The sequence below is a fragment of the Cervus elaphus genome, chromosome 10 (genome assembly GCF_910594005.1).
Source record: "Cervus elaphus chromosome 10, mCerEla1.1, whole genome shotgun sequence".
NCBI classification, from domain to species: Eukaryota; Metazoa; Chordata; class Mammalia; order Artiodactyla; family Cervidae; genus Cervus; species Cervus elaphus.
In genome coordinates this window covers 14,274,787-14,296,601 of record NC_057824.1, presented here as the reverse complement: position 1 = coordinate 14,296,601, position 21,815 = coordinate 14,274,787, and the positions used below count along the sequence as shown (strand labels likewise).

Here is a 21,815-nt window from a genome sequence, read left to right as displayed (position 1 = left end):
ACAACCATGGGATGCACGATAATAACAAGAATGCATGCTAATAGACAAAACTAGGATCCCCCAAGTAACTTAACAAGTCCCATGCAAGCTAGTAGATATCAGGTGGAAAACAGCACTTGAATTTCACACAGATTTTTAAAATGTACTGAGGAAACATGTAGCAAAGGATCAGATAATATTTGCTGAATCAAATTCTGTTATTAAAAACTCTGGTATGCTTCACTATTTAAAAACTTTAATGTGGAGTCTGCTGGGAGCCCAGCTTTCCATCCTCCCCACCCACTCCACCCACACGGCTGAGGTCACACCGGCCCAGCCTCTTTTGCAACTTTCCCAAGTTTGTGCATAAAGAGAGAGGAGGAAAACTCAGAAGGAAGTGACTTGGCCTCAACAAGTTTGCTCCCAAAGCCTTTTTCCTCTGATCTAGCTGAGACTGCTGTTCTAAGAGGAGCCCCCCAGACTCAGAGAAAACCCCCCACCTGCCATCGGAGGCTGAAAAGGCTCTGGAAGCTTTTCCTGGCTCTTGTCTGTTCCAGCAACACCAGAGATTCTGAAGCCCCTCCATGAATCCTCGGAAGAAGGTGGACCTCAAGCTCATCATCATTGGAGCCCTGGGTGTTGGAAAGACCTCCCTCCTCCACCGATATGTGCATAAGACGTTTTACGAAGACTATCAGACCACACTGGGGGCCAGCATCCTCTCCAAGATTATCATACTGGATGACACAACCTTGAAGCTACAGATCTGGGACACAGGCGGCCAGGAGCGATTCCGCTCCATGGTGTCTACATTCTACAAAGGCTCTGATGGCTGTGTCCTGGCTTTTGATGTCACTGACCTGGAGTCCTTTGAAGCCCTGGAAACCTGGAGGGGTGATGTTCTGGCCAAAACCATTCCAATGCAGCAGTCCTACCCCATGGTGGTGCTCGGGAACAAGATCGATCTGGCAGACCGGCAGGTTCCACAAGAGGTAGCCCAAGGCTGGTGTAAAGAGAAGGATATTCCCTATTTTGAAGTCAGTGCCAAGAATGACATCAACGTGGTACAAGCCTTCGAGATGCTGGCCAGTCGGGCTCTGTCAAGGTATCGAAGCATCTTAGAGAGTTACCTCACAGACTCCATCAAGCTCTCACCGGAAGACCAGCCCAAGAGCAGATGCTGCTGACCGTCCGGACCCCGGCTCTGCGCGCCCACGGACAGAGCTCAGCCCCGCCGGCCGCCCGCGCTCAGACGGCAGCCAGGCTCCTAGGCTGGCAGCAGCCCTCGCCTCCGCGCGGGCTCCAGACCAGCTCCGCCTCGGGCTAAGTGCAGTAGTCAGGGCGGAACGGGGACGTCCCAGAGGAGTCACGGCCCCTCGCTGGCCCCGGCTTTCCTGCCCTGCGCCCTCCCCGGACACCTCCTGCTCTGGAAGGCGCATCCCTGCACGCAGGCGGCTGCGTCCGGAGGCAACGGGCGCCTTCCTCAGCGCGCCCACCGCACCCCACCCCCTTAGAGCCGCCGCACAGCTGTGGACCAGGGTCCCTGCAACCAGGGCCGGGGAGGCGGTCCCCCTCACCCCCTGGCAGCAGCTGTTCAGGCCTGGGACACCGTCTGTCTGTCCCCCCCAGAGCGCAGGGCAGAGGGAAGGCAGGAAGACCCCCGGGACCGCGCATGTCTCCTTGCTGGTGCTCAGGCTGCTGCCTCAGCTGGTTGTCTGCCACACGAGGTTGGCACATGCCCTGCCCACATCCCGTAGCTCCTCAGGACCAGAAGCTCGGCTTCAGTCCCAGGCGCTCTTGTGGAGACACACTGGCCATTCCTTCAATAAGTCCTTTTGTGTATCTACTATGTGTGATGGCTTGAGGTCCAGGGATGCGTGTAACAAAGACCTTGCTCTCCTGGGTCCGACGTTCTGGAGAGGGAGGGAGGCAGTAAACCCAGAATTTAACCAGATGTTTTCAATTAGCAGGTAAGCTCTTGAACCAAGCAAGGTAACGGGAGAGAGAAGGACGGAGGGTGGGGTTATGTGCTGTTTCAGATGTTTCAGACAAAGTAGCCCAGGAGGGCTTCCCTGGGGAAGTGACATTGGCCCAAAGGCTGGAGAATGAGAAAAGGGCTGCTGAACTGGAAGAAGAGCGTTCTGAGGACAAGTAGAAGCAAGGGCCAAGGCTCCAGATCAAGGACAAGCTTGTTTTGTTCCAGGGACAGTGAAAAGACACTGATTAACCTGAGAACTCAAAGCTGCTATTCCAGGGACAAGGTGGACCCCCTAACCCCCGGAACACGCCTTGCCTGCCGGCCACCAGAGGGCAGCAACGCGCCTCCCAGCAGAACAGGAAAGGGCGGCTCCATGGACGCTGGAAGGGCCGCCGTTTTCCTCTGCTGAGATGCTCAGAGCTCATTCTTTGGCTCCGGGCATTTTCAGTCCTTCGAGATTCGCCAGGCAGAAAGATCCCAATTTCTTAAGCCTACTGAGAGATGGGCAAAAACTGCAGCAGCAATGATTCAGGCAAGAAATCAGCATTGGTGATAAACACTGGGAAGCCGGGGAGTCTGTTCCTGCAGACGCTACAACCAGAATCTTCTGTTTCTTCTGGTGACGGGCAGCGTTTACAGAGCCCAACCTGAAGGGAGTAGGCGAGATGACCGACCACCCCCACCCCCCCAGGGTTTCCACGGCCACATCCGTGCCCACCACAGAAGTCTCCTGTCTACACAGAGGTACCCTTCCCTGACTGTTAGCGTAGGACTTCCAAGCGTCACCTGACACTGAAGATTTGCCCAGAGGCAGAGGAAAGGGGAGGTGAGGGGTCAGCAAGAGTTTGGGGAACCCCTTCTGCCCACCCTGCTATCAAATGAGCGCTGCTTGTCCTGGGCCGCAGGAGCAGGCAGCCCAGCGCACAGCTCTGTCTGCGTCCTTCGTGGGGGCGGCACCCTGCGAGCCATGCAGGCTCTCCTGGGAGGCAGTGGGACTGTGGGCTGGATGCCACAGCTCATGCACTTCAATGGGCGTAGGGACCATTCTAAGAGTGCACACCAGATAATAAATATTGTCTTTCTTAGTTAAAAAAAAAAAAAAAAAAAAAAAACTTTAATGTGAAAAATTAAAAATTTGAAAAATCTCAGAGTGATTATTTCTTTTTATAAAAGAATTCACTGCCGGTATATTTTAAACAGAAATCTTTCACCCTTAAAATTAAAAAAAAAAATTGAAACATTTCCTTTTACAAAAATCTTTCATTAACAAAAATGAGGTAGAGCTCAGAATCAATGCTTTATTTAGTCTTACATTCACGTCACCTAATGCAGCGTCAGGCACAGATGGACAGTTCAGTAACTTTCAGTGAATGGATTATGTGTGGTTTTCTACTGCTGCATAACAAACCACCCCAATTTAATGGCTTAAAATGACTTTACCTTTCACAGTTCCAAAGGTTGACTAGGCTCAATGGGAAGTTCTTCTGGTGGTTTCACTTGGATTCTCTCGTGTGCTTGCAGTCAGGTAACAGCTTAGCATGGGTTCATCTGGAGGCTCAACCAGGATACTGGGTTGACATGGTCTCCCTCCCTCTCCATAGTCTCAAGTTTCTTCCTCTCTATGTAGACTCTACATGTGCTCTTTGCAGCAGGGAAACCAGACCTCTTACATGGTGGTGGCTCAGGCATCCCCAAAGTACAAAATCAGAAAACTGCCATTGTCCATTGGTTAAAACAGATCACTGGGCCAGCCCAGATTCAACGAGTAGGGGAACCACAGAAGAATATGAACAGGAGGTGTGATTCATTGGGGCATGTTCATAGACTAGCCACCCCAGTTTGCCTTCACTTTGGGCCCTTAACTTCCAAAGAGATAGGAAACAGGTTTAGAGTTATACAGCTACAAACATAGGCCATTTTAATGAAAATGGAAGAATGACTCAGAGCCAGAACCCAGAGGATAAAACCAAGAGCAGAGGGAAACCATTCCTAAAAAGCAAAACTGTACCTTAATCAAGGACTATCCTCTGCCTTGAGTTAGAGAAATTGGGATATGCACCAGGTTGGATTTTAGAATTGCTATAAATCAGGAAATGCTCATGTCTCCCTTTTCTCCTCTTTTTGAACATGGGAGTCTGCTGAAGTTTTTCTGTCTCTTTCACCATTACATGAAAGAGATGGGTTGGGGGTGGGTGGATAATCTGCTCTTCTTCACTGGTCTCTGCACCTGAGAAAGTGCATATGAGAAGATGCCTTCGAGCAGTCACATCCATACCGGCACCTGATTTTGTTGACAATATCCTGGAATTTAAACTGATACCATATTTAGGATGAGATTTGCAGAGGTAAGCACATTTTTCATGTAGAAAAGCCATGAATCAGTAAGAGCCAGAGGATGGTACCCCGGTCTCCAAAGATGGCTCCCAATGAACCACATCTCTTTGAATTTACACCATGTGTAGACCCCTCCGTCATTGAAGCTGGGCTTTCCTGGGACTTGATTTAAATAACAGAATATGGCAGAACTGACACTATACCAGCTAGAGCCTAAGCTTTATAGACCTGGCAGCTTCCACTTTTTAGTTTTGAAAACCTTGAGTCTTCACATAAGAAGTCTGGCTTTCCTTCTGGAAAGATCACATTGACAGAAAACATAGAGAGGCCACACGGAGAGACAGAGGAGGCCACTTAAAGTGGGAAAGAGGAGCAGCTATCCTGGCATCTCAGCCAAGCCTCCATTTAACTACAACTGCATGACAGAACTCAAGAGTGATCAGCAGAAGAATTGCCCCGATGACCCCAGGCATCCCACAGAATTATGAAAGGTAATAAAATCATTGTTTTAAGCCACCAAGGTTTTCAGTAGCTTATTAATGCAGTTATAGATAAATAAAACAGTATCCATAAATGAATATGGACAAAGTACCCTATTTAGGGGAGTTACAGTTTCACATACTAACCATAAAGTTCTTTTCTCTATTCAAGAAATATTTACTAAGCCCCTACATCAGTTAACACATCCTTCTTATGTATAAAAGAAAGATTTAGGCTTATGGAAAAACATCTTTAATTGAAAACTGGAATGTTTAGTTGAAAAAAACTTTCATCTATCATTTGCTCCAGCATCCTCAGGCCTCAGGGGAGATAATTTTGATACATTAGCAACAGGAAACTATTGCAAACTCTTGGGGGAACAGTGACATGATGGAAATGATATTTGGAAAGGTTCATTTGGCAGTAGAAAACAGGGTTAGTGGCAGGGTTAGTGAGGCACAATCTTAGATGCAAGTTGATCTGGATTGAAACCAGGGTAAATGGAAGAGGAAAGAACTTGATTACAGATCTTGAAATTTTGTTGAAAGAGTAAAAGAGAACATGTCCAAGATTACAGAAGCTGGGAGAATAATGGTGACAACAACAACTAAAGGAAGAATGTGGGACACTTGGAAAAAGAGTCTTGAATGGGAAGAACAGATCTGTACAGATTTGGATTTAATCATTTGGATAAGAGGAAAATTGAACAGAGCTATCTGATAGGCAGCTGGTATTTCGTTAACTTAAAAACAAAAACAAACAAGCAAAAAGACTAGGGCAGCAAACTACAGGTGAGAGAAAGGATAAGGATTCAGGAGATGATGATCTGCTTCTATGCTTACACCCTTGGATTCAACATGGCTTTGCCACACCAGCCAGTGAACCATGTGGTCTAGGCCACAATGTCTAGATCTGAGACCTGGAATTCTGCAGACCTATCCAGTCATCCTGCTTCTAATGAAGATCCTAATGCATGTGGGAGGATCCAGGAAATAGTGGAGGGCTGAGTGCTAGCAAGGAGCAGATATCAAAGACCAAATCTCTGTGGAGCAGCCAGTGGCTAAGCTAGCAAAATTTGAACACAGAGCATATCATTTTCTGACTTCTCCCTCAAATTATCTTCAAAGTGGTACCATTTCATTACCGATTGTCTTGGACAGAATGTTTGTGTCCCACCTCAAATTTATTTCTCAAAGCCCTAACCCTAAGGTATAGCATCAGGAGGTAGGGCTTTGGGGATGTGATTAAATTTAGATGATTTCATAAAGGTGGAGCCCCCATGGTGGGACTAGTGCCCTTATAAGAAGAGGAGTAGACAGCAGAGTTTCCTTTCTCTACCATGTGAGGATACAGCAACAAGACAGCCATTTGCAATCCAAGAAGAGAGCCCTTACCAAGAACCAAACTGGCCAGCATCTTCACCCTGGACTTACCAGCCTCCAGAACTGTGAGAAACAAATGTCTGTTGTTTAAGCCAGCCAGCATGTGGTATGTTTTATAGCAGCCCATGCTGACTAAAACACTTTACCCTTTAAGTAGATACTATATTCTATATGGAAGTGAATTTGGTGAGCTTCCAATAAGTTCATAATAGTTTAGCATAAATGGAAAAGAATTGACAGTCCCTTGAACTGCAAGGAGACCAACCCAGTCAATCCGAAAAGAAATCAACCCTGAATACTCACTGGAAGGACTGATGTTGAAGCTGAAGCTCCAAAACTTCAGGCACCTGATGTGCAGAGCCAACTCACTGGAAAAGACCCTGATGCTGGGAAAGACTGAGGGCAGGAGGAGAAGAGGGTGACGGAGGATGAGATTGTTGGATGGCATCATCGACTCAATGGGCATGAGTTTGAACAAACTCCTGGAGATAGTGAAAGACAGGAAGCCTGACATGCTGCTGTCCATGGGGCCACAAAGAGTTGGACATGACTTAGCAACTGAAAAACAACAAAAGCTCCCTTTGGGATCACTTTGTGTCTCCAATACCTGTGGTACTAGATACTCTTGCATTTAAGCTGTAAAGCAAAAATAAACAATGCTTGTGAAGATGATGGAACGGAAGCTGAGTTCCTTTAGTTCTAACATTCTATGTGACCACATGCTTTCTATTTGTGTTCAAAAGTTTAGAACATGAAACATCCCACCCTGCCTTCTCCCACTGATGATTTGAAAGAATAGCAGTGAAACATGTACATTACCATATGTAAAATAGATGACCAGCGCAAATTCAATGCATGAAGCAGGGAATCCAAAGCCTGCTCTGGGACAACCAGAGAGAGAGGGTGGGGAGGAAGGTGGGAAGGGCGTTCAGGATGGGGGAGGGGGAAACATGAATACCTGTGGCTGATTCATGTTGATGCATGGCAAAAACCATCACAATATTGTAAAGTAGTTATTCCCCAATTAAAGTGAGTTACTCAATTTAAGTAAATAAATAAATAAAACACTGAAACAGAGGGACCAGGGTGATTATTTGAAAACATGCTCAAATGAAACAAATCCAAATACCTCTGTAATGTACTCCTCAAGTGTGCAGTTGGGCCCTTGTGTGTTAAGGGCCCATTCTAGCTACATAATACAACTAAATCTCAATAGTATTGCAGTAACTGTTTAGGTCTTCAGTTCAGTTCAGTCGCTCAGTCATGTCCAACTCTTTGCGACCCCGTGGACTGCAGCACACGAGGCTGTCCATCACCAACTCCCAGAGTTTCCTCAAACTCATCTCCATTGAGTTGATGATGTCATCCAACCAGTTTATCCTCTGTCATCCCCCTCTCCTCCTGCCTTCAATCTTTCCTAGCATCAAGGTCTTTTCAAATGAATCAGTTCTTCACATTAGGTGGCCAAAGTATTGGAGTTTCAGCTTCAACATCAGTCCTTCCAATGAATAGTCAGGACTGATCTCCTTTAGGATGGACTGTTTGGATCTCCTTGCAGTCCAAGGGACTCTCAAGAGTCTTCTCCAACACCACAGTTCAAAAGCATCGATTCCTCCGTGCTCAGCTTTCTTTATAGTCCAACTCTCACATCCATTCATGACTACTGGGAAAACCATAGCTTTGACTAGATGGACCTTTGTTGGCAAAGTGTCGTCTCTATTTTTTAATATGCTGTCTAGGTCAGTCATAACTTTCCTCCCAAGGAGTAAGTGTCTTTTAATTTCATGGCTACAGTAACCATCTGCAGTGATTTTGGAACCCCAAAAAATTAAGTCTGCCACTGTTTCCACTATTTCCCCATCTATTTGCCATGAAGTAATGGGACCAGAAGCCATGATCTTAGCTTTCTGAATGTTGAGCTTTAAGCCAACTTTTTCACTCTCCTCTTTTACTTTCATCAAGAGGCTCTTTAGTTCCCCTTCACTTTCTGTCATAAGGGTGGCGTCATCTGCATATCTGAGGTTATTGATATTTCTCCCGGCAATCTTGATTCCAGCTTGTGCTTCCTCCAGCCCAGCATTTCTCATGACGTACTCTGTATATAAGTTAAATAAGCAGGGTGACAATATACAGCCTTGATGTACTCCTTTTCCTATTTGGAACCAGTCTGTTGTTCCATGTCCAGTTCTAACCGTTGCTTCCTGATCTGCATACAGATTTCTCAAGAGGCAGTTCAGGTGGTCTGGTATTCCCATCTCTTTCAGAATTTTCCACAGTTAGATAACAGTTTTTCTTTTAGGAAGGAATATTTTATTATTATTTTCTGGCATATGACAATAATAAAAAAAATACCAACTCACAGATGGTTTTATAATTTAAAAAATTTCCTTGCAAAAAATGTACCCACTCATTTCCTGCACCCAGGGAAAACCATTCATATCCTTCTTCCTTGGTATGCCAGATAGGGCCTGATTCTCAAAAACAGCACAACAATATGGCATTAAACAGTCTCAATTCCTAGTATGAATGGACACAGACCAGAATGAAAAGACAGATTGGCATGAGGTCACTTCTACATGATTGTACAATCCACACAGGACTATTTAACTATCAAAGAAATCAAGTAACTTGCCTAATTACCTAGTTAATGAATTGCTAAATGAGACAGATTTCTGTATCTCACCAATATGTACCTTCTCTCTTTCCTTGGCACTCTACTGGATCATGTTCCCAGTCCCTTTACATCTAGGTGGAACCATGTGACTAGTTCTAGCAATGGAATGAGTTAACTTCTGGCATTTACAGGCCCTTAAACCCACCAGATTCTCCATGTTCTTTTTCTTTTCTCGTCTCCTGGTTGGTTGCAGAAGATCCAGTGGAGGACCCAGAGAACACACTAGGTGGAAGGAGCCTTGGCCCCTGAATCTCTACATGAATATACATGAGTGTGATCATGCACAAGTTAGCCAGCTGGAGGACAAGATACCATCCCAACTGAGCCCTCTTAGACCTGGCAGCCAGCCAGCTCTGCAGATCATCACAGATGTGAGTGAAGAGTGTTAGTTGTTCAACCATGTCCAACTCTTTGCAACCCCATGGACTGTAGCCCACCAGGCTCTCTGTCCATGGAGTTCTCTAGGCATGAATACTGGAGTGGGTTGCCACTTCCTTCTCCAGGGGATCTTCCTGACCCGGGGATCAAACCTGATCTCCTGCATTGCAGGCAGATTCTTTGCCATCTGAGCCACCAGGGAAATACCATCGCATATGTATAGGGCACCAAATATACAAATATATAGATAAGCAGTGACATAGGAGAGAAATACACCTTTCTGGTGTGAAGCCACTGAGATTTTGATGTTTTTACACCATTGAGATTTTATAGCTGTTACTTCCACACTGACATAATGCCATGATTTGAATCAATGCCAGTTTGACTCCAAAGCCTGTGCTCCCGAACAGCACAGAGCATGACTGGTAACAGCCCACCTGCTAGCTCAGTTCACCCACATTACACTTGGTGCAGTAGAAAATGTCCCTAAAATCCCAGCCATGTGATCCCACCAGTGGCACTGGGCTCTAGGAGAACACTTAGGGAAATATCTGTGTCAGTTAACTTTTGCTACATAACAAAACAGTTCAAAACCAGGTGGCCTACAACAACAACAAAAAGAAAAAAGGAAAAAAAAAAGACATTACTTTGGCTTACAATTTGAGAAGTTGCAGTGTAGGCCTCTTGTGCCTGAGTGGTTCTTGCAGCTTGGGACCAGACTCTGCTAATATCAGCTGGGCACTCATACATCTATGATCAGCTGTAGAGTTGACTGGCAACTGGCTAGTCTATGATGGCTCGAGTGGGATGGCTTATCTCTGATCATGTGGTATCTCCTCCAGGAAGCAAGCTTGTGCTTGATCATTTGGTGGCAGCAGCAGTAGTTGCAAGACCAGCAAGAGGACCAGCCCCAATATAGAGGCACTTTTCAGGCTGCTCCCTTGGCCAAATCAAGACAAGTGACTGTGCCAAAAGTCAGTGCACGGGGGCATTATGAAAAAAATGGATACAGGTGGTGGGAAAAAATTCAGACATTACTACAATCAACCAACCCCAATATCCAAGGTTCACTGGGTGGAGACCAGAGCACAGAACAAGTGTGTCCTAGATGTTCAGTTCAGTTCAGTTCAGTCGCTCAGTCATGTCCAACTCTTTGCAACCCCATGAATCACAGCATGCCAGGCCTCCCTGTCCATCACCAATTCCCGGAGTTTACTCAAACTCATGTCCATTGAGTTGGTGATGCCATCCATCCATCTCATCCTCTGTTGTCCCCTTCTCCTCCTGCCCCCAATCCCTCCCAGCATCAGGGTCTTTTCCAATGAGTCAACTCTTCGCATCAGGTGGCCAAAGTATTGGAGTTTCAGCTTCAGCATCAGTCCTTCCAATGAACACCCAGCCCTGATCTCCTTTATGATGGACTGGTTGGCTGTCCTTGCAGTCCAAGGGACTCTCAAGAGTCTTCTCCAACACCACAGTTCAAAAGCATCAATTTTTTGGCACTCAGCTTTCTTCACAGTCCAATTCTCACATCCATACATGACCACTGGAAAAACCATAGATATTAAAGCTCCTCAAATAATTTCTTCCAGCTTCTGACTTCCATACCTGCAGCACTCCCATGGTAATACTGATATAATCTAGGAGACAACAGCATCAGTTTGTTGCTTTTTGTGTTTTTCTGTTTTTGTTTTGTTTTGTTAGTTTATTGAAAGCCATGCTTGGGAGGAAATGACTGACTGACTGCTCTTGTGGACGGTTTGGCAGAACCCTGGAGGCAGAGAGCCTTCTCTATCTGACAGAAGGGTGGTTCCACTGGGTGTGAGGAATCTTCTTCCTGCAAAAAAAAAATGAGTCATGATAAGAATAGAGTGCCAGACCTCCTTTGTACTCCTCATGTGGAAAGGAGAATGTGACCAAATCCCTGGTGAATACAGCCCTTTTCCTAAGAGGGAAGAGATAAAAGGCTGTCAGGGAGAAGAGAACTGCTATTGAAGCTACTGCCTGGTCTACTCTCTCCTAGAAGTTTCCTTTCTGTCTTCATTTCTGTGTTCAAGATTTTCTCTTTGTGGCTTGCTGTTATTTCTATAAAAATGCCTTTCACTTGGCAACATCTTAGCCAAGAAAAGCAAAATATCTACCATGAAAAAACACGGCATGTTGAACTTGGTGCTCCTTTAGACTTGAGACGGTATTCTCAGGGAAACTCTGGAGTTGCCTAAAGGAAGTAAGCCCCTTGTTGTGTATTATGGGTAATGCGGAATGGCTCTGGAGACATTGCAGGGGAATCGGGCCTCATCTCGAGTTGATTTGGAGTACACGGAGCGCTTTCGTGTTGCATCTTGTGTTGCATCTCTAGACTTGTGACAGTCTTCTTGAGGACTATGTAGAATTTCTTCTAGGAAGTCAAGGCTCCTTTCGTGTTTGATGGGAAACACAGATGTGGTCTGCATGCAATGCAGTGGAATCGGGCCTCATCTTGAGTTGATTTAGGGTACACGGAGCTCTTCCGTGTTGCTGTGGGGACCTCAGGGTCCCACTAGACTTGTGACAGTGTTCTTGGGAACTTTCTGGAGGTCCATCAAGGAAGTTAAGGCTCCTTTCGTGTTTGATGAAGAACATGGACTTGCTCTGCATGCAGCATTGCAATCGGGCTTCATCTCGCGGCGATGGGGAAGTCTCATGGTTTTTCTTGAGTTGCAGCGGGAATCTGGGGTATGTTCTCATGTTACGGCGGGGATGGCCCTCAAAACTCGTGTTGGTTCAGCGACTTCAGGACTCCTGTCTAGTTGCCAGCGATACCTTGGGATTCTCCTCGAGGCTTGGCAGGGCAATAGGGACACCTCTCAAGGTGAGATGGGAGACCCAGCCTCCCTTCCCAGTTGCCACAGGGATATAGGGATTCCTATCAATTTTCAAGGTGAGTCAGTCGTCGTCTCCTTTTGACGTCTTGAACACCGTGCTCCTCTTGAGTTGTCAAAGGGATGTGAAGCCTCCTGGCGAGATGAGGCGGGGAACTAGGGCTTTCTCTAGGGTCTCCACAGGGGATTCAGGCATCCTTTCATCTTGGGAGATGAAAGACGAGCCTGCATTCAAATCACTGCAGGGAAATCCGGCCTTCTTTCACGTCAGGGCATCTAGGTGTCCATTCCACTTGAGACAGCAAACTCAGGGTCCCTCTCACATACCTATAGCTGAGAGAAGACTACTCTTGAGATGCTTGTGGAACGTTGGCATTCCCCTTGAGTCAATGCCAGGGAATCCACTCTGATCTCGAGATGATTTTGGCTACACGGAGCTTTTCTCGAGTTGCTGTGCTGAACTTGGTGTTCCTCTAGACTTGGGACGGTGTTCTCGGGGAATCTCTTGAGTTGCCTATAGGAAGTGAAGCCACTTGTGCTTGATGGGGAACGTGGGATTGCTCAGGAGCCAATGCAAGAGAATCAGGCCTCATCTCGAGTTAATTTGGGATACACGGAGCTCTTTCGTGTTGCTACAGTGACCTCAGGGTCTCTCTAGACTTGTGACAGTGTTCTTGGGGACTCTATGGTGTTCCATCAAGGAAGTCAAGGCTCCTTTCATATTTTATGTGGAACCCGAAATTCCTCTGCACAAAATGCAGTGGAATCGGGCATCACCTGGCGGAGAGGGGGAAGTCTCATGGTGTTTCTAGAGTTGCGGTGGGAACCTAGGGTATATTTTTGAGTTACGACGGGGATGGCCCTTCAAAACTCGTGTTTCTTCAGCGACGTCAGGACTCCTGTCTAGTTGCAAGGGACACCTCGGGATTCTCTTCGAGGCTTGGCAGGGCAATAGGGACCACTCTCAAAGAGAGGCGGGAGACCCAGGGTCCCTTTCCTGGTGCCACAGGGATATTGGGATTAATGTCAATTTTCAAGAGGAGTCAGGCATCGTCTCCTTTTGAAGAATTGATCTCCGCGTGCCTCTTGAGGTTTCAAAAGGATGTGAGGCCTCCTGTCGTGATGAGGCGGGGAACTAGGGCTTTCTCTATGGTCTCCACAGGGTTTTCAGACATCCTTTCATTTTTTTTTTTAATTTTTTATTAGTTGGACGCTAATTACTTCACAACATTTCAGTGGGTTTTGTCATACATTGATATGAATCAGCCATAGATTTACACATATTCCCCATCCCGATTCCCCCTCCCACCTCCCTCTCCACCTGATTCCTCTGGGTCTTCCCAGTGCACCAGGCCCGAGCACTTGTCTCAGGCACCCCACCTGGGCTGGTGATCTGTTTCACCATAGATAGTATACATGCTGTTCTTTTGAAATATCCCACCCTCACATTCTCCCACAGAGTTCAATAGTCTGTTCTGTATTTCTGTGTCTCTTTTTCTGTTTTGCATATAGGGGTATCGTTACCATCTTTCTAAATTCCATATATATGCATTAGTATGCTGTAATGTTCTTTATCTTTCTGGCTTACTTCACTCTGTATAAGGGGCTCCAGTTTCATCCATCTCATTAGGACTGATTCAAATGAATTCTTTTTAATGGCTGAGTAATATTCCATGGTGTATATGTACCACAGCTTCCTTATCCATTCATCTGCTGATGGGCATCTAGGTTGCTTCCATGTCCTGGCTATTATAAACAGTGCTGTGATGAACATTGGGGTGCATGTGTCTCTTTCAGATCTGGTTTCCTCAGTGTGTATGCCCAGAAGTGGGATTGCTGGGTCATATGGCAGTTCTATTTCCAGTTTTTAAGAAATCTCCACACTGTTTTCCATAGCAGCTGTACTAGCTTGCATTCCCACCAACAGTGTAAGAGGGTTCCCTTTTCTCCACACCCTCTCCAGCATTCATTGCTTGTAGACTTTTGGATAGCAGCCATCCTGACTGGTGTATAATGGTACCTCATTGTGGTTTTGATTTGCATTTCTCTAATAATGAGTGATGTTGAGCATCTTTTCATGTGTTTGTTAGCCATCTGTATGTCTTCTTTGGAGAAATGTCTGTTTAGTTCTTTGGCCCATTTTTTGATTGGGTCATTTATTTTTCTGGAATTGAGCTGCAGGAGTTGCTTGTATATTTTTGAGATTAATCCTTTGTCTGTTTCTTCATTTGCTATTATTTTCTCCCAATCTGAGGGCTGTCTTTTCACCTTACTTATAGTTTCCTTTGTAGTGCAAAAGCTTTTAAGTTTCATTAGGTCCCATTTGTTTAGTTTTGCTTTTATTTCCAATATTCTGGGAGGTGGGTCATAGAGGATCTTGCTGTGATTTATGTCGGAGAGTGTTTTGCCTATGTTCTCCTCTAGGAGTTTTATAGTTTCTGGTCTTACATTTAGATCTTTAATCCATTTTGAGTTTATTTTTGCGTATGGTGTTAGAAAGTGTTCTAGTTTCATTCTTTTACAAGTGGTTGACCAGTTTTCCCTGCACCACTTGTTAAAGAGGTTGTCTTTTTTCCATTGTATATCCTTGCCTCCTTTGTCAAAGATAAGGTGTCCATAGGTTCGTGGATTTATCTCTGGGCTTTCTATTCTGTTCCATTGATCTATATTTCTGTCTTTGTGCCAGTACCATACTGTCTTGATGACTGTGGCTTTGTAGTAGAGTCTGAAGTCAGGCAGGTTGATTCCTCCAGTTCCATTCTTCTTTCTCAGGATTACTTTGGCTATTCGAGGTTTTTTGTATTTCCATACAAATTGTGAAATTCTTTGGTCTAGTTCTGTGAAAAATACCGTTGGTAGCTTGATAGGGATTGCATTGAATCTATAGATTGCTTTGGGTAGAATAGCCATTTTGACAATATTGATTCTTCCAATCCAGGAACACGGTATGTTTCTCCATCTGTTTGTGTCCTCTTTGATTTCTTTCATCAGTGTTTTATAGTTTTCTATGTATAGGTCTTTTGTTTCTTTAGGTAGATATACTCCTAAGTATTTTATTCTTTTTGTTGCAATGGTGAACATCCTTTCATTTTGGGAAATGAAAGACGAGCCTACATTTAAGTCACTGCAGGGAAATCCGGCCTTATTTCGAGTTAGGGCATCTCAGTGTCCATTCCACTTGAGGCCGCAAACTCAGGGTCCCTCTCACATACCTATATGTGAGAGAAGCCTCCTCTTGAGGGGCTTGTGGAAAGTTGGAATTCCTCTTGTGTCAAAGCCAGGGAAGCAGTTCTCATCTCAAGTTGATCTGAGGTACACGGAGCTCTTTCTTGTTGCTGCGGTGACCTCAGGGTCCCTCTAGACTTGTGACAGTGTTCTTGGGGACTCTCTGGAATCCCATCAAGTAAGTCAAAGCTACTTTCGTGTTTGATGTAGAACACGGAATTGCTCTGCACGCAATGCAGGGGATTCGGGCCTCATCTTGCGTCGAGAGGTTACAAAGATAAGGAGGTTATAAAGATTTTAATCCATGAAATTATCCCCATGTTGGATTGCCACGGAGCTTTCAGAGTGACAATGGTTCTGCCTTTGAAGGTGTTGTAACTCAGGGGGTGTCTAAAGCTCTAGGAATAAAATATCACTTACACTGTTCCTATAAACCCCAATCCTCAGGGAAGTTTGAAAAAGCTAATGACATTATCAAAAGACATCTGCATAAATTAACTCGAGACACAGGACAATTGGTTTAAAGTCCTACTCATAGCTTTAATGAGGAGGGACTGTTTCCTTTTGAATGTATTTGTGGAAAGCCTTTCTTATGCATAGACATTGTTATAGACCCTGAAGCCTTGGACTTTACTAATTATGTAACTCAGCTCTCAGCTTTTCAACAGGCATTAACAGAACTCTGGGAGTTGACTCCTGACCCAGCTTGAGTCAAGCAAGTCTCTATTTGAGCCAGGAACCGAGGTCCTCATAAAAACATTGGGGTCTGGGGGCCCATCCCTTGAGCCCCTCTTGGAAGGCCCTTACCAGGTTATTCTTTCTTCTCCCACAGCTGTCAAAGTGCCAGGAATTGATTTGTGGGTACATCACACTAGAGTTAAGAAGTGGAACCCTGACCAGAACTAAGTGACTTCATTTTATGTCTTTACTTTCTATGCTCTGGCCTTGTACTTTTCAGATGGGTGTGATAATCTATGTAAGTCTACTTATGCTGACTCCAAAAATCCTGAGTCTGCTGTTTGAACCTCAAGACAATGCTTGGGCTCACTCCTATGCAGCATTTCACAGTCAGTCTAACTTCTGTGTCTGTGGAGAGCTCCCCTCTTCATCAGTGGAAGGCTTCCCATGGTGGACATCTCCACTTCAAGGAAAGGACTTTCTCCAAGTCTGCAAATACCTTCAACAACAATCACATGTGATGCCTCTTCTTAAACTGATGACATCTAAAGAACACTAAGATGGACTGATGTAACTATGGGCATAATGTGACTTTTCATTTTGATTTTAACTTGGTTTAATGACTATTTTGCCTTACATCTGTAACTGTATAATGGGGTTTTCTAACCGCCTAAAAGCTTTTAAGTTACAAATGGTTGTCCAAGCTCTTATGAGTGCCACAGCCTCCTCCAACTATTACTTGGGGCCCCTGTATCAGAGACCCTCATTATTAGGGTTAGGAGAATATGTTGCCTTAACAATTTAGGGACCACGCCCCTAGACAGCAGGAAGTATTTATGAAATGAAAACAACGCCCCTTTCCCTTGGCAACATAATCCTCCTTAAACAAAAGGGGGAAATGAGAAAGTCAATTCCTCGGCAGATTGATAAGAAATCCAGGGGTCCCCAAGGAGAGAGGGGTCTGGAATTCTCAAGGAGGAAGAAAGGACAAACTTTTTTTGTCCCTCTACATTCCTTAGGATTATATAGCAATAATGTATCCTGTTTGAGGACAGTCTCTGGAAAAAAAAAAAAAAAACACAAAACCTTTGGGCTAATCCTGTTATCTTAAGGTGTAAATTATGGGAGTAGGTCTAGCAAGGTCTTTACAACCTCCAGACATTCTTTTGATTCACTGTAATAACTAATTACCTTGGACGTGTTGCAAAAGAGCATCAAAGGGCGGACACACTGAAACCATAATCACAGGAAACTAGCCAATCTGATCATATGGACCACAGTCTTGTCTAACTCAATGAAACTAAGCCATGCTGTGTGGGGCCCAAGACGGAAGGGTCATGGTGGACAGGTCTGACAGAATGTGGTCCACTGGAGAAGGGAATGGTAAAACACTTCAATATTCTTGCCTCGACAACCCCATGAACAGTATGAAAAGGCAAAATGATAGGATACTGAAAGAGGAACTCCCCAGGTCAGTAGGTGCCCAATATGCTGCTGGAGTTCAGTGGAGAAATAACTCCAGAAAGAATGAAGGGATATAGCCAAAGCAAATACAATACTCAGTTGTGGATGTGAATGGTGATAGAAGCAAGGTCCGATGCTGTAAAGAGCAATATTGCATAGGAATCTGGAATGTTAGGTCCATGAATCAAGGCAAATTGGAAGTGGTCAAACAGGAGGTGACAAGAGTGAATGTTGACATTCTAGGAACCAGTGAACTAAAATGGACTAGAATGGGTGCATTTAACTCAGATGACCATTATATCTACTACTGTGGGCTGGAATTGCTTAGAAGAAATGGATAGCCATCATGGTCAACAAAAGAGTCTGAAATGCAGTACTTGGATGCAATCTCAAAAATGACAGAATGATCTCTGTTCGTTTCCAAGGCAAACCATTCAATATCACGGTAATCCAAGCCTATACCCCAACCAGTAATGCTGCAGAAGCTGAAGTTGAACAGTTCTATGCAGACCTACAAGACCTTTTAGAACTAACATCCAAAAAAGACGTCCTTTTCATTATAGGGGACTGGGATGCAAAAGTAGGAAGTCAAGAAACACCTGGAGTAACTCAAAGGCAAATTTGGCCTTGGAGTACAGAATGAAGCAGGACAAAGCCTATTAGAGTTTTGCCAAGAGAACACACTGGTCATAGCAACCACCCTCTTCCACAAACACAAGAGAAGAGTCTACACATGGATACCACCAGATGGTCAACACTAAAATCAAATTGATTATATTCTTTGCAACCAAAGATGGAAAAGCTCTATAGAGTCAGGAAAAACAAGACTGGGAACAGACTGTGGCTCAGATCATGAACTCCTTATTGCCAAATTCTGACTTAAATTGAAGAAAGTGGGGAAAACCACTAGACCATTCAAGTATGACCTCAATCAAATCCCTTCTGAATATGCAGTGGAAGTGAGAAATAGATTTAAGGGACTCAATCTGATAGACAGACTGCCTGATGAACTATGGATGGAGGTTTGTGGCATTGTACAGGAGACAGGGATCAAGACTATCCCCATGAAATAGAAATGCAAGAAGTCAAAATGGTTGTCTGAGGAGGCCTTACAAATAGCTGTGAAAAGAAGAGAAGCAAAAAGCAAAGGAGAAAAGGAAACATATTCCCATTTGAATGCAGAGTTCCAAAGAATAGCAAGGAGAGATAAGAAAGCCATCCTCAGAGATCAGTGCAAAGAAATAGAGGAAAAGAACAGAATGGGAAAGACTAGAGATCTCTTCAAGAAAATTAGAGATACAAAGGGAACATTTCATGCAGAAATGTGTTTGATAAAGAATAGAAATGCTATGGACCTAGCATAAGCAGAAGCTATTAAGAAGAGGTGGCAAGAATACACAGAAGAACTGTACAAAAAGATCTTCATGACCCAGATAATCACAATGGTGTGATCACTCACCTAGAGCCAGACATCCTGGAGTGTGAAGTCAAGTGGGAATTAGAAAGCATTGCTAAGAACAAAGCTAGTGGAGGTGATGGAATTCCAGTTGAAGTATTTCAAATACTGAAAGATGATGCTGTGAAAGTGCTGCACTCATAATGCCAGCAAATTTGGAAAACTCAGCAGTGGCTACAGGACTGGAAAAGGTCAGTTTTCATTCCAATTAGAAAGAAAGGTAATCCCAAAGAATGCTCAAAATACCACACAATTATGCTTATCTCACACGCTAGTAAAGTAATGCTCAAAATTCTCCAAGCCAGGCTTCAGCAATACATGAACCGTGAACTTCCAGATGTTCAAGCTGGCTTTAGAAAAGGCAGAGGAACCAGAGATCAAATTGCCAATATCTGCTGGATCATTGAAAAAGCAAGAGAGTTCCAGAAAAAAACATCTATTTCTGCTTTATTGACTTCGCCAAAGCCTTCGACTGTGTGGATCTCACAATTAACTGTGGAAAATTCTGAAGGAGATGGGACTACCAGACCACCTGACCTGCCTCTTGAGAAACCTGTATGCAGTTCAGGAAGCAACAGTTAGAACTGGACATGGAACAACAGACTGGTTCCAAATAGGAAAAGGAGTACGTCAAGACTGTACGTTGTCACCCTGCTTATTTAATTTATATGCAGAGTACATCATGAGAAATGCTGGGCTGGAAGAAGCACAGGCTGGAATTAAGATTGCCAGGAGAAATATCAATAACCTCAGACATGCAGATGACACCACCCTTATGGCAGAAAGTGAAGAGGAACTAAAAAGCCTCTTGATGAAAGTGAAAGAGGAGAGTGAAAAAGTTGGCTTGCAGCTCAACATTCAGAAAACTAAGATCATGGCATCAGGTCCCATCACTCCATGGGAAATCGATGGAGAAACAGTGGAAGCAGTGTCAGACTTTATCTTTTTGGGCTCCAAAATCACTGCAGATGGTGATTGCAGCCATGAGATTAAAAGAAAATTACTCCCTGGAAGGAAAGTTATGACCAACCTAGATAGCATATTAAAAAGCAGAGACACTACTTTACCAACAAAGTCCATCTGGTCAAGGCTATGGTTTTTCCAGTGGTCATGTATGGATGTGAGAATTGGACTGTGAAGAAAGTTGAGCACTGAAGAGTTTATGCTTTTGAACTGTGGTGTTGGAGAAGACTCTTGAGAGTCCCTTGCACTGCAAGGAGATCCAACCAGTCCATCCTAAAGGAGATCAGTCCTGAGTGTTCATTGGAACGACTGATTCTGAAGCTGAAACTCCAATAATTTGGCCACCTGGTGCGAAGAGCTGACTCATTGGAAAAGACCCTGATGCTGGGAGGGCTTGGGGACAGGAGGAAAAGGGGATGACAGAGGATGAGATGGCTGGAGGGCATTATAGACTCAATGTACATGAGTTCGAGTAAACTCCGGGAGTTGGTGACTGACAGGGAGGCTTGGCATGCTGCGATTCATGAGGTCCCAAAGAGTCAGACATGACTGAGCGACTGAACGGAACTGAACTGATCTGAATAACTAATTAAAAGTAAAGTAAAGTTGCTCAGTCGTTTCCAACTTTTTGTGGCCCCATGGACTGTAGCCTACCAGGCTCCTCTGTCCATGGGATTTTCCAGGCAAATGTACTGGAGTGGGTGGCCATTTCCTTCTCCAGGAGATCTTCCTGACCCAGGGATCTAACCTGGGTCTCCAGCATTGCAGACAGATGCTTTACCATCTGAGCCATATAATTCCATTGCTAACACTTGCAAGGGGCTACTCTTTCTGCCCCCTTCTGATGTCTATGTCAGAAGCTTTCTCTATCTCCTTTATATTACACAGAAGCTCTAAGCAATCAAGCCTTGTCTCTGGCCCCGAATTGAATTCTTCTCCTCTGGAGGCCAAGAATTCCAGTGTCTTTGTGTGGTTCAGCAATACCTTTCAAGATCATCCTGGAGATTCTGGCCATGTACCCCAGGAACATGGTCAGATAGGGGGTCACCCTTGAGACTGTGGGCTTTTGACCCAGGTGCAGGGTGTTGGAGTGGTGGGAATCCTGGATAATTTGCACATGTGACCCCAGGTAAAAGGTCTGGGAGGTAAGGTCACCTTGGAGACTGTGAATATGTTACCCAAGGTGAAGGGTGTGGGAGATAATGTCACCCTGGAGAATGTAGACTTCTAGCACAAGGGATAAGTTCGTGACATTGGGGTCTCCTGGGAGACTGGATGATTCCGCTCAGACAGTGTGTGGGGATGGGATTCACCCTGGAGACTGTAGATATGTGATCTCAGGTACAGGATTTCCGAGGGGGTCACCCTGGAGCCTGTGAATATGTGATTCCAGGTGCAGGGTCTGCGAGGGAGTCACCATGGAACCTGTGTTTGTGTGACTCCAGGTGAGGTCTACAAAGTTTTGACAAACAGGAGGCTGTGGACATGTGACCCCTATTACAGGGTCTTGAAAGGGGTAACCCTCGTGGCCAGGGTCATGGGACACAAGGTTATATGTCTGGGAGGTGGGGATACCCTGAGAGTATGGAAGTGTGGCCCCAGGTACAGGTTCTGGGAGTTGGTGCCATCCTGAAAATGGTGGATATTTCACCCGAGGTATGGTTTCTGGGAGGTGGGGTCACCCTGAAGACTCTGGACATGTGACCCCAAATGGAGGGTCTGGGAGGTAGACTCACCATCGAAAAAGTGGACTTGTGACCCCAGATACAGGATCTTGAGGGTGGGGTCACCTGGAGGCTGTGGACTTGTGACACCAGGTACAGGTTATACAGGGGGCCACCCTCGAGACTTTGGACATGTGATCACAGGTGTATGGTATGGGAAGTGCGGTAACCCAGGAGATTGTGGATATATGACAGTAGGTACAGGGTCTCAGGTATGTCACCATGGAAAGTGTGGACAT

At 45.1% G+C, this 21,815-nt stretch overlaps 1 protein-coding gene across 1 annotated transcript; it reads left to right on the top strand.

The window, feature by feature from the left end:
- Window positions 1–288: 288 nt before the first annotated feature.
- LOC122702061 (ras-related protein Rab-7b-like) lies at window positions 289–1,250 on the top strand. Its single transcript, XM_043915569.1, has one exon. It carries the CDS (start codon window positions 564–566, stop codon window positions 1,164–1,166), a length of 603 nt encoding a protein of 200 aa, XP_043771504.1. The 5' UTR covers window positions 289–563; the 3' UTR covers window positions 1,167–1,250.
- Window positions 1,251–21,815: the final 20,565 nt, after the last annotated feature.

Excerpts from the sequence above, each read along its gene's own strand:
- LOC122702061 (XM_043915569.1), top strand. The coding sequence starts at position 564 with ATGAATCCTCGGAAGAAGGTGGACCTCAAGCTCATCATCATTGGAGCC.